Raw genomic sequence first — 11,614 nt, 5'->3', positions numbered from 1 at the left:
TTGTAGAAAGTTTAATGTCAATGTCATCCAGAAATTAGGATACACACAATAAAAGGTAATATGTGCAAATTCCTTAGTATCAATCAACATTCAATAGCAATCAATGGCTGAGATCTCACCAGATACATACAAACAACATCAAAGTACAGTACATACAAACAACACAGAGCAAAAGGCTAATAATACCAAAATAGACTAACTATTCAATCAAACCAATAGTCACTGTTGTTGTAATCATGGTAGTGGCTTAATCAATTTTGAGTTATGTAAGGCCCTTTTGGCCCAACCCTGACTGTTATGCTCTACTGATCTTGCAAGTGCATCACAAGCTTCAGCAAGTTCGTTTTCCGCAATAATGGGATCGTCTCTTTTAAGGGCAAATATTATCTCGACGAAATCTTGGTCTACATAAAAGTGATAGACATTGCTAAAAACCTGTCGAATATCCACAAACGACTATGTATCAAAAAACATATCCAAAGAAGAAAAATAAATCGAAAAAAGAAATGTTACTTCAATTGTTCTCACCCTTTTCAATTTCGAATACACTGCACCCTTCACACTAGGGAACTTCGAGACCAACTTAAAGATGAATAAACCTTTATCAGAAAGAGAATCTTTTACAGCCAAGAAAAAAGATTCCTCGACAAAGTCTGCCTCTGGACTGATTAAACCAGAACTGCGCAATAAAACAAGTCTGATGAATAAAATGATGACAAAAAAAAATAAAATGATTTTTGATTACCTTGAGTCTGATGAATCCACATCAATTATAAGTAGATCAACTTTGAAAGAGTTGTTTCCTTCTGCATGAATTACGGTGTGCAACCATACAATTACTTCTCGCCGAGCAACGAGCATGACATTTTATCCTTTTATATTACTACAACTAGTTGTTGCTACTTTACCTTCCTCTGAATTTGCTTTCTCTTTGACAAACTTAGTTGCATCAGTAATATGTACCTGAAATGCTTGCAGTTGTTCAGAATTTTATATAAGCAGGAAATCGTTAACTAATCTTTTCTCTTGTTTTGAGAACAAAATTCGAACTCTTTTACCTTAAATGCAAAATGATACGAAAGAGTTTATGTATTGCATTTAATTATGATACAACTAAATGAAATGTGGATGTTCGAACCGAAATCTTTTCACACCCTTTTTGCATACTCCACTTTCTGTTTAGTTGGTACAAATGTCAGAAAGCAGAATATCACCTTTAAACGTTCATCTTCTATAAAACCAAAATATTCGCTAGCAACATTCAGAACCACGGGGTCCAACTCAACGACCTGTCAAATTAAGAATTAACATGAGGAGAAGACGATTGAAAAATTTGTGATTAATACATACAGCCAGAATTTCGTTTATACCTCAATCCTTAGAGTAGGCAGGCAACTTCTCATAAACATTGGAAGTGTTCCTGATCCAAGACTAATGATCACTGTTTTGACCTGGAAAAGTGGGAAATTTTCAGTTCCATGCATCGTTTTGAAACTGAACCCGTGAATCAAATGCTTCAAGGTTAAAGGGAGCCGTTCGATGAACATATCAATTTTCAAAAGGTCATATAAAGTAAAACATTTTGTAATACTATTCCCCCGTCTCTTGCACAGACCACCCCACCCCCGGACAACAACGAACGATGATGATTATACATATATTCATTTCCATCACATGGACATCTGTATGAAAAATGAATCATAATATAATAATATGGACATTCATCATCAATGGCAATAGACCAATAGTAATTTGTTGTAATTTACTCACGAGTGATGCAGGTTTTTGCCTCTATTTTTTGGAGAATCGTTTAAGCTAAACAAGAAGATGTAGTAATTAGTATGTGTTTCAAGAGAAAGCTGATGGCTCACCAGTCCACCAGCTGAGGTAGTTCTTTTTGAATGAACAGAAAACAACATTAATCCAGCAATAAGCCCCTGGTGGTATCCCCTTACCGTAACTTTGCGCTCAAATTTCGGTTGACCACTTGATGCTGTCCCACATGAAAAAGACGATCAATTGTTAATGAAGGTGAATAAAATATTGCTATAGGACATGCAGTTGATACTTGGCAGCCAGAGATACTTTTATAAGAGTTTCAAAGAGTGGAAAAATGACATAAACAGCATACTGTCGATGAACCAAAAGATGCAAGTTGTTCTCTTCATTTCAGTTTTTAAGTAACATCGTTTCAGGAAATATTGAAATCGAAGTAAAGCTATCTAGTTTCTCAAAATTTAACCAACAAAGAGATAGATATCAGACATTCACTATGAGAACCAGATGAGTGTGAATCGATTTTTTTTGGTTTTCCTTTCTTGCGGGTTCTGAAAGCTGCCGGCCCTTTCTTATCCTCAACTTGACCAGAAGTTTCATTTGGTTCTTCTGTGGATAATAAAACTTCAGAATGCACCCAACTCTCAGTTCTTTCAAAACAAAAGCGACGGAATATGACATGCTTAGGTGGATGCATATGTAACATCACGTCTTCTACATAGATGGTACCGCTCAAGGCAGTTTTAACCTGGATGAACCAAAATAGACGGATTTTTAAAAGGAAAAGAGGAGATGGGAATACATAAAGAGCAGCAGCAGATATGATATAGGCAAGAAATAGTAGTTCTTCAACCTCGTGCACAATATTCCTTTGCTTAACCCCATCAACCAAATCATCTTCACATGTAGAGCTACAAAAGATCCACTTGATAATGAGTTCTGATTTTGGATATCTTACTAGTTACTACTGGATAAGTAGATGCTGATTGGATACTTACGCAACATGATTTATTTCATAACCGGTTTCCACTGGGGTCAATTGCTTGACAAAACAAGAGATACCCTTCTGAAAAAGGAAACTTATACAAATTTAAGAATCCCTCAAATATACAGCTCAAAATTTAGATTAGCTATGGAAATAAATTTACAATTACCACTATATCGTCCCAGGTAACACTAGAATGACTAGAATCCAGTACAATCTAAAAATCAATAATCATAAATATGTGAGTGAAAAATGAAATATGAAGAGACAAGATACAGAAGAATGTACACTATATTAAATCGGTGGTTGGAAAGATATACCATCAACAGTCGAGAAGCTTTTAAGGTTCCAATAAGGAACCACTTTGGGAGTTCTATTGCAAGCATCTTCTGGCAAGTTTGCGCCTGAATTCCAAACCTCAGTCATATAACAGTTGGACTGGTAACAAACATATAAGTACTATATGAACTATATCGAAACGTAAATCTAAAACTATTAAAAAGAAAGGCAAAAGATTACCACATATTAAATACAGATATAAAGAGGAAAAACAGACTCAATGTCGTCCAGGTTGAAATAGAAATGTAACTGACAGGAAGGAGATAGAGCTTGATTATTTAGCAAATAAACACAATTAGCTATCATTTTAATAGGGTTTATCCAGAAGAAGAGGATGCTCGTATTTTATTAATATACTCGTTATGCACAACTTCTTAAGCAGTTTAAGTATGTCTATCTTCAAAGTTTCCGGAACTCAGAAGAGCATTAGAATCAGCTGTAACTAAAACGACTAGTGAAGGGCTAAGGGGAAGAAAAGTACTAACTTTCCGAAAAACTACTACTCGAAATCGATCGGAGAAAGGTGCAAGACCCCGTTCAGCATCAAGAAGTACACCAGTATAGAAAAAACGGGATACTCCCGGTTCACCTAAAAAGAGCTTTACAGCACGACCAGGTTCAATCTCTCGAATGTCTCCTTTCACCCCTTGCTTCAAGTCTTCAAGTGAGTACCATATATCAGCACCGTTGGAGTACTCTGCACGAACAGTATTTTCTCTTTCAAGTGCTTCAAATACTTTTTGAACCTATAACATGTTCAAAAAAGTAAAATTTTTTTCTTAGCTTATATCATCTGACAAAAAAGTAAAAATAATCCGACGTGCATGCTCTTTTTTTTGTTCAAACGAATTCAAGTTGTTTCCTTCTTTTAAAGAGGAGCATGGATAAAAAGAAAAGGTGCTTTCACCTGATAACCGTGGGATTCTACAGAACATTCATCCATGAATGATGTTACCTGAGAAACTACAGTTAAAATATATTTCTCTGCGACCAACATAAATGTATGCTGTTTGATGGTTCCAGAAGATGGTTCTTGAGCAATGGCATAAAGATTGACTTTCCACCCAAATCGAAACTTCCGAAAAAGTAGACCTGAGAGACTCATATGATTGAAACGAGGCATAAGGGTTGAATTTCAACCAAAAAATCAGCACATGAGATACTGAATAATCGGGAGGAACAATACCTAGTACATGAGGTTCTGCCAAGGTGAGACAAATATATTTTCCTCCAGCTTTTAACAGTCTTTTAACCTGTTAACGAGTCAAACTTTTGGACCACAACAAGTAAGAAGATCGAAATTGTGTCATTATAAAAAAATACTATCATAAACCTCAGATATATATAGTATTCCTGATCTGGAGTCAAGCTCAGATTCCATCAGAGCATCCAATCCTCCCTTATCGACGATGGCATCAAAGGTCCCATTTTCAAACTAAATCAATTACAAATCATTAGAAAATGAAATAGATAGAGAAGAGAGTTACAAAAAGTAGAATACGAAATGAGTTCATGATGCTGAGAATAGTTGTTAACGACTAGCAGCTAGATGCAATAGCTGAATCAAAAGAAAAGAAGCTCAATGAAAGTAAGCCAGTAAAGTATTCATGCTCAACTCTGTCATGCCAGCGTCATAAGGGTTATCGTAGCAAAATTATGATGAAATAAGTTTAAAAAAAATGATACCGTAACTGCCAATTTAGCACAGATAGCCAATAAAAAAAACGCTTAACTGTGGAGCACTATAATTTCCAACTCATTCACCCTACATCACATTCACATTGTAGACTGTAATTGCACTTATATAGGCTCTTACATGGTGATAAATAAACAAGGCGGCAATTTCTTCAGAATGTGTTCTAGTACATCGGTAATCCTCTGTCCAATAGAATTTATCATAAGTATATTGTCAATTAAAATGCTATATTTTCTGCCTTAACCCCATGCCTTACTCATAAAAGCAAGCCCTGCCTCCATTGACTCGTGACTAATGTCATCGAAGCGAAGTACCTTGTGTCCCTTAACTGACACAACATAAATCGATTCAAAAGATAGTCTAATTCTTGATTTTAGTAATTCACATAAATATGGCCAAAGAGTCGAGCGCAGAAAATTACAGGCTAATTGACACGGAATGATTTGATTTATCATTTGACAGACGAATACCAAACATTCTACATTACAAAACCACCAGATGCAGCTGCGCTGATATCCTAACATATCACCAAATTGGAACATAGATTATCAAAGGTCTTCACGAGCAAGTTAGATCTCCAATCAGTCAGCGTACGGCACTTTATACACATTAATTAAATATCCTAACTACATTAATTAGTCCTCCTACTCAACTACCATGAACATTCTCTTTCAGACAAGACGGCGAACACATTGCAGGCGCCGATTCCTTCCCTTAAAAAATTCCACATCATAAAACCAGATTGGACTCCCTCTCACCCCACATCACCACAATCACAATTTCAATAATCAAACAAATACGCCAGCCCGTATTTCATTATACATACCGGCTGGGAGATTTCGCAATTACAATCAACTGAAAATCTCAGAATTCATTGATTATTACGAATCAAACCCCTGGATAAAATTGCATGGGTTTTGAAACTAATAAATATCACCTAGGGTACAGAATTGGGAATCAGAAAACGAGCTTCGATGTGATTTTTGTGTTCTACCTGAATATTAGTGATGTCCATCACGCGCCACTTCATCGCCGGCCGTCCTCTCAAATTCCTCTTCATCATGGCTGAAATGACCACCTTCGAGAAATCGACATTTATTATATTCCTGAACCCTTCGTCGTACAGATTCTCAGACAGCCTGGAGTTCCCGCACGCCGGAACCAAAATATTCAGCTCCTCCGGCGGCGGCGGAAACGAGAGATTGTTCCTGAGTAAGGTCCGGAGTTGGGGCCAATCGGCGTACCACTCGGAGAAATCATCGACGCCTCTTAAGGTGAAGAAATAGTCCCAATTCTCCTGCTTTGTGAAGCTTCCGAACGCCACCGGCAGCTCCTTTGAAATGTGGATGCAGTTTTCCTCCATTTTCACGCGTGCTGCGTGTTCCTGTGTGAAATGCGGTTTTGTTATCTGAACACTTGAAATAAATAGATTATATATATAGCAGACTGAAGTTAAATATCCCATTCCCGCCCAAACAAACGTAACAAAGTGCAGTTATATAGTTATATACTTATATATTCCAATTCCGGCAAAAAAAATTCTTTTATATATAAGATGAAATAGTTAGTTGCTTTAATTCCTTATTTTCTCGGTTTTATAAATGTTATATTCCGATCAATTACACCGAATAGTTTTGCACCCATCTCTACATGTTAAACATGACCGAGGGTCCGGTTCGACCGGATAAGCCCGAATTGTGTCAACGGGTCGATGAACCGGACCCTAATTAATTACAAAGGGCGGGTTTGCAAACTGTCATATTTTTTTGCAAAACATATCGAACCCAAATTTGAAAAAGATAAATTTAAAAAAAAAATCATAAGGTCTGGTTTTGCAGAATGGGCTGGTCGATCAGGATACCTCCGTCCAATTCAATGAATGGACAAACGAGATCGATCAACTAGCCGTTGACGACCAACGGCCCAAATATGTTGTTGTTGGCCGGCGACTATTAATGAACAAGCCGATCCAGTTAACCGCTAACTCGGCAGGGCTGGTTTTACTAATTTTTCATTCCTCTTATTTTACACCCATAAATATCCAACTGTTTGATTCATTTTTCTTCATCAATTCACCAACTCTCTTTCTCTCTCTTAGAGCAACTCCAATGGAAGATATCAAAATGGAGTATTAAATATTCATTTGATACTTGATATAATACTTTGATACTTCTTGAAAAAAAATTCACTCCAACCACAAGTATCAAATAAATTATCAAATTTTAAGTATATGAATAATTATATTTTTAAATACCACGTGTCAAATAGTGAGAGGTTATTTGGGTGGTTATATTTTTGATACCTCATTTTTCAGAGAGTATTTTTGCACCTCAGTAATTGAGTATCAAAATAATTCTCCCTTTAATGCCTCCATTGGAAAAGGATTTTTTAATTTTAGAGCATCAAAGTGGTAGTTTTTTAGTTTGATACTTCATTTAGTGTCTCCATTGGAGTTGCTCTTATGTTTTTTACTCTCTCTTTAAGTCTCAACATATTCAATTAGTAATATCATTATATACCCGCATGGGTATAGCTCAACTGGTTCCGGGAGCAATAAGTTGGTACAAGGTCCTAGGATCGAATCCTGACAGTCGCAATGTGGGAATTTCAACTCCAATAAGGGTTGGTTCCTTGTGGGCATGCGGTCCAGGTCCGCTACCCTAACGGACCGTTGAGTCACCATGATTTACATTCATCCATCAATACTTGTCGGACCAAGGGATGGCGGCCCTGGCGCGAGAAATTTCGTCTGTTGGTACAAGTAATATTATTATCTCTTTTTAATTTTATTTATATTTTCTTCAAATTCCAATATTTATTATATAATAATTTTATTTATATTTTCTTCAAATTCCAATATTTACTATATAATTTTCAATACCATATTCTTTCAACATGTCTCGTAAAGGAGGTGGTTCTTCCAAATCCAATTCGTAAAGGTGGTTCTTTCAACATGTCACTGTTCAGAGCATGTTATTAATTAACAGAACATTTATGTCAAGTTCTTAAGGGCTACTCGAGAAGTATCACGCCTTCGTTTGTACAACTCCAAGCTATATTTTTGTAACTTCAAACAAGAAATCCTCTCTCGAGTTCATTCCTACTTAACATCAATTTGACAGGGGTGATCAATCAATCATAAGAATTTCTTACTGAAAAATGTAAACAAAATCAAAATAAGGCAAATAAATAACATGTCTAGAAATCAAAATCAATATATACAATGTTTCGTTTCCTTATAAGAAAGTGTTACTTTCGTTACCAACATAGCATCAATAGAAAGAAGACAAGAAATCATAAATTATTGTAAACAAAAGACCTAAGAAAAATCCGAGTCGAAACTTCTCGCGAAGAACAATCGAAAAGCGAAGAAAAATTGAAGAGGAAGCTTCAAATGAATAGGCCCTTCTATTTATAGTGGAATGCAAAGCTTCTTGAGGAAACTTTTGAAAACTAAATAGTTGGTCTCGAAATTTGTGCCCAAATTGCTATCCGGATTGGGCTGATCGCGAACTGCATAGAAGTTATTTGCTACATTGACACAAGCTTAAAATGTCTCCATGTCTAAATCAAATTCAAATGAATGTTCCTTGATACGAGTATAAACTATCTACATGTCCAACCTCGTACACAAAATCAAAGCTTCTCGATACGAACATAAACTATCTATATATCGAAATTCAAGTCAAAGCTCCTCGATATGAGCATAAGCTACCTAAATGTTTTCTTTATATATAAGAAAAATAAGATGAAATAGTTAGTACTTTAATTCCTTATTTTCTCGGTCTTACAAATGTTATATTCCGACCAATTTCAATTTCACTATTTATTTACCAAAATAATAATAATATTATAATTAAGTTACATGTAGCATTATGTTAATCTTATAGTTGCTAAAGGTTGGCATAACTTGTTAAGATTAGGGTTAAATACACTTTGCACCCCTGAAGTATAGCTCATGTAACACTTACCCCCTTAAAGTATCATTTGTAACACTTACCCCCCTCAACATCAATTATTTTATATTTTAAAATTTTAAAATAATAAACATAACAATCTAATAATTAACGGTTCATAGAAAATTGAAAAGTAACTAAAATTAATTGTTGAAAAAAAAAATAAAAAGTAATATATATTGAGTACTAATGAATGAAAATATATTTAAAAAAATTAATGAACTAAAATAAATTTAAATACTTAATATTTATATTAATTATGTATTGATTTCTTAAAGTTATAAATCGATAGAGTATTTTTGATTAGTTGGTCCAACAACAATTAGATGTTATTTATTGAATAAGTATCCAATGCAAGATAATATTTTTCAATTTTTAAATATTGTATTTTTCAACAGATATTTTTAGTTGTATAATTTCATTATTCTTTTAGTTATTCCTTTCAATAAAATATTTTTTTAAGCTATTAACATTTAAAATACAAATTAAATTGTGCTTGAGGGGGGTAAGTGTTACAAATGATACTTTAAGGGGGTAAGTGTTACAGAGGGTATACTTTAGGGGTGCAAACTGTATTTCACCCTTAAGATTATACCAATATTGTGATTTGTTGTAGATTACGTATTTTTTAGTGGATTTCAATAAGTTTGTAGTTGTTTGTATATTTGTAGTTCTTTTTGTTATTCTTATACTTGAATTTATAGTGGACCAAATCTTGATGCATGGGTATCTCTATTACTGTCGGCAGAGGCAACGGCATTTTTTGGTGCCCACCATTCCATTTTTTTATAATAAAACAAATAAGTAATTCTATTAGAATTGTTTAAGTCGTAAGACGAAAAAAAAAAAAAAGAATCGTTAAAGTTGTTTTTATTTCTCCTTGTAAAGCATGTTTACAAAAGTTTCATATCCAAAAATATTAATTTAGTGGATTAAATAAATTTGTAGTGGTTTACGTTAAATTTATAGTGAATTATGTTAAATTTGTAGTGGATTACGTTAAATTTATAGTGAATTATGTTAAATTTGTAGTGGATTAACATTAATTTTATAGTGAATTTCACCAATCTATACTGTATTCGATAAGCGTGTAGTGGATTTCAAATTAATTAACTAGTTGGAAAAAAATTATTTAACAAAAACTGAAAAAACAAAGATATTTTTTTAATTGAAATTAAAAAAACGAAAAAAGTAAAAAAAAAACAAAAAAAAAAAAACCAAAAGAACTGAAAAAATATTCAAAAAAACATTTAAAAAACTAAAATAAAAATAAAACCATTTTTTTTAAGGTAATCAAAAGGAAAAGTGTTTTTTTTTACAAGTTCCTGACCATTTATTATTCTAGGTTAGGGGTTATATCTCTTTCGCCAATAATCTCATCAATTAATATGTATTATAAATAAAGGAAAAATTAATGTAAATGACAAAATTACCAGAAGGACAATTTGGGAAGAAAAAATGCCACATCATTCAAAGTCAAAGTTTTACCTTTAAATTCATTAATGAAGGGGGTAAGTGTTACATTTGTAAGTTTAAGGGGGTAAGTGTTACCACCCCTATACTTTAAGGGTGGAAACTGTATTTAGCCCTTTAGTTTTTACACACATATGGACAATGTGTGTACTTTTTTATAAAAGAGTTTTTTGTCTGGACCCATTTATGAATAAGTATGTCATGATGGGCTTATTTGTAATAGACCCACAGGCAAAAATCGAAAAATATAATTAAGATTTAAGAAAAACTAATTTAAAATAAAAAACTAAAAATAAAAATAATAATGAAACAAAATTAAAAAAATATAATTTTTTTTGGAGAAGGGTCACATCCATAATAATAAATCCCTTGGACTTGTTCGGAATGATAAATTTACAAGGAATTTCAAAATCCACACTCTTAGTTTTTAATTGTTTTTTAGCAATTGTGGTGAATTTCAAATAACTCCAATTGAAGTGATTTCAAATTCCTCCTCCAAATCCCTTCCCCAAATCAAATCAATTCTTCATCATCATCATCATCATCATCATCATCATCATCATCATCATCATCATCATCATCATCATCATCATCATCATCATCATCATCATTATCATCATCATCATCATCATCATCATCATCATCATCATCATCATCATCATCATCATCATCATCATCATCATCATCATCATCGCCGCCGCCGCCGATTTCAAAATTAGAAGAAAGAAATCATCAACTCAATAGGCTTTTCGTTACCATACAAATGGTAAGGGCAAAAGTGTAATTGCATAGTGTTTTTTAACACCATCAAAAATTCGAGCATTGGTTGTTAAAAATAGGGGAATTTTGTATTTTCTACCCTCAAGTTTGCACATTTTTTTTTATTTTTGGTTCCGCTGTCAACAAAATACACACTAATGTTGTCACATTTTAACATATTGAGTCCCTCTGTCTGTTTGACCGTCAAGAAGTAATAGGGTCAACTGTTGAATTATGGCTGAATTTGTAATTTTTCATTGAAAAAATTGCACTCAGACCCCTGCATTCTTTTAAAATATTCTAAAAACCCCTAAAATTATATTACACTCTAATTTAACCCAATTTCATCATTTAATCATTTTTGACAAACGACCCCTCATCGTCACCACGCTGCCGCCACACTATACCATCACTACCCCATTTCCATATTCCGACAATTTTAATTAGAAATAAAGTAAATCACAACCCGCACCACGAACCCAAACAAAATCACCACCAACAAAACTACCAAAACAAAGCCATCCAAACCCAATACAAGAAAAAGCAAGGACGCAACAGCGGGCGACGAAGAAGAAATCTCGCAAACTCGAGAAACTGTGGATAATGGGAACACTACTTGGGGTATTCGCG

At 33.9% G+C, this 11,614-nt stretch overlaps 1 protein-coding gene across 5 annotated transcripts; it reads right to left on the bottom strand.

Moving 5' to 3' along the window:
- On the bottom strand, positions 1-6,276 carry LOC105960116 (uncharacterized). Of its 5 annotated transcripts, none has more exons than XM_088813799.1 (17): positions 5,791-6,276; positions 4,434-4,535; positions 4,287-4,353; positions 4,008-4,192; positions 3,586-3,846; positions 3,082-3,165; positions 2,931-2,978; positions 2,775-2,842; positions 2,630-2,687; positions 2,266-2,524; positions 1,872-1,993; positions 1,371-1,451; positions 1,215-1,289; positions 909-963; positions 746-806; positions 529-679; positions 1-435 (listed from the first exon to the last, which is right to left on the bottom strand). In XM_088813799.1, exons 1-17 carry the CDS (start codon positions 6,259-6,261, stop codon positions 235-237), a joined length of 2,349 nt encoding a protein of 782 aa, XP_088669925.1. In that variant the 5' UTR covers positions 6,262-6,276; the 3' UTR covers positions 1-234. The 5 variants fall into 5 exon arrangements, 4 of the variants coding, with proteins under 4 accessions (XP_088669925.1, XP_012839746.2, XP_088669926.1 ...); XM_012984292.2 differs by having other exon boundaries at positions 1,155-1,289; positions 5,791-6,253; XM_088813800.1 differs by having other exon boundaries at positions 4,056-4,192; positions 5,791-6,253.
- Positions 6,277-11,614: the final 5,338 nt, after the last annotated feature.

The sequence above is a fragment of the Erythranthe guttata genome, chromosome 14, assembly GCF_056151865.1.
Source record: "Erythranthe guttata isolate IM_541 chromosome 14, IM_541, whole genome shotgun sequence".
Classification (NCBI taxonomy): Eukaryota; Viridiplantae; Streptophyta; class Magnoliopsida; order Lamiales; family Phrymaceae; genus Erythranthe; species Erythranthe guttata.
This window is presented reverse-complemented; position numbering and strand designations above follow the sequence as displayed.

Bases quoted from the DNA above. Each gene is read 5' to 3' on its own strand.
- LOC105960116 (XM_088813799.1), bottom strand. From the start codon at position 6,261: ATGGGATATTTAACTTCAGTCTGCTATATATATAATCTATTTATTTCA. The intron at 3,847-4,007 runs GTGAAAGCACCT...AACATGTTATAG, and splicing joins TAGAATCCCACGGTTATCAG to GTTCAAAAAGTATTTGAAGC. The intron at 2,688-2,774 runs GTAAGTATCCAA...GATCTTTTGTAG, and splicing joins TATGAAATAAATCATGTTGC to CTCTACATGTGAAGATGATT.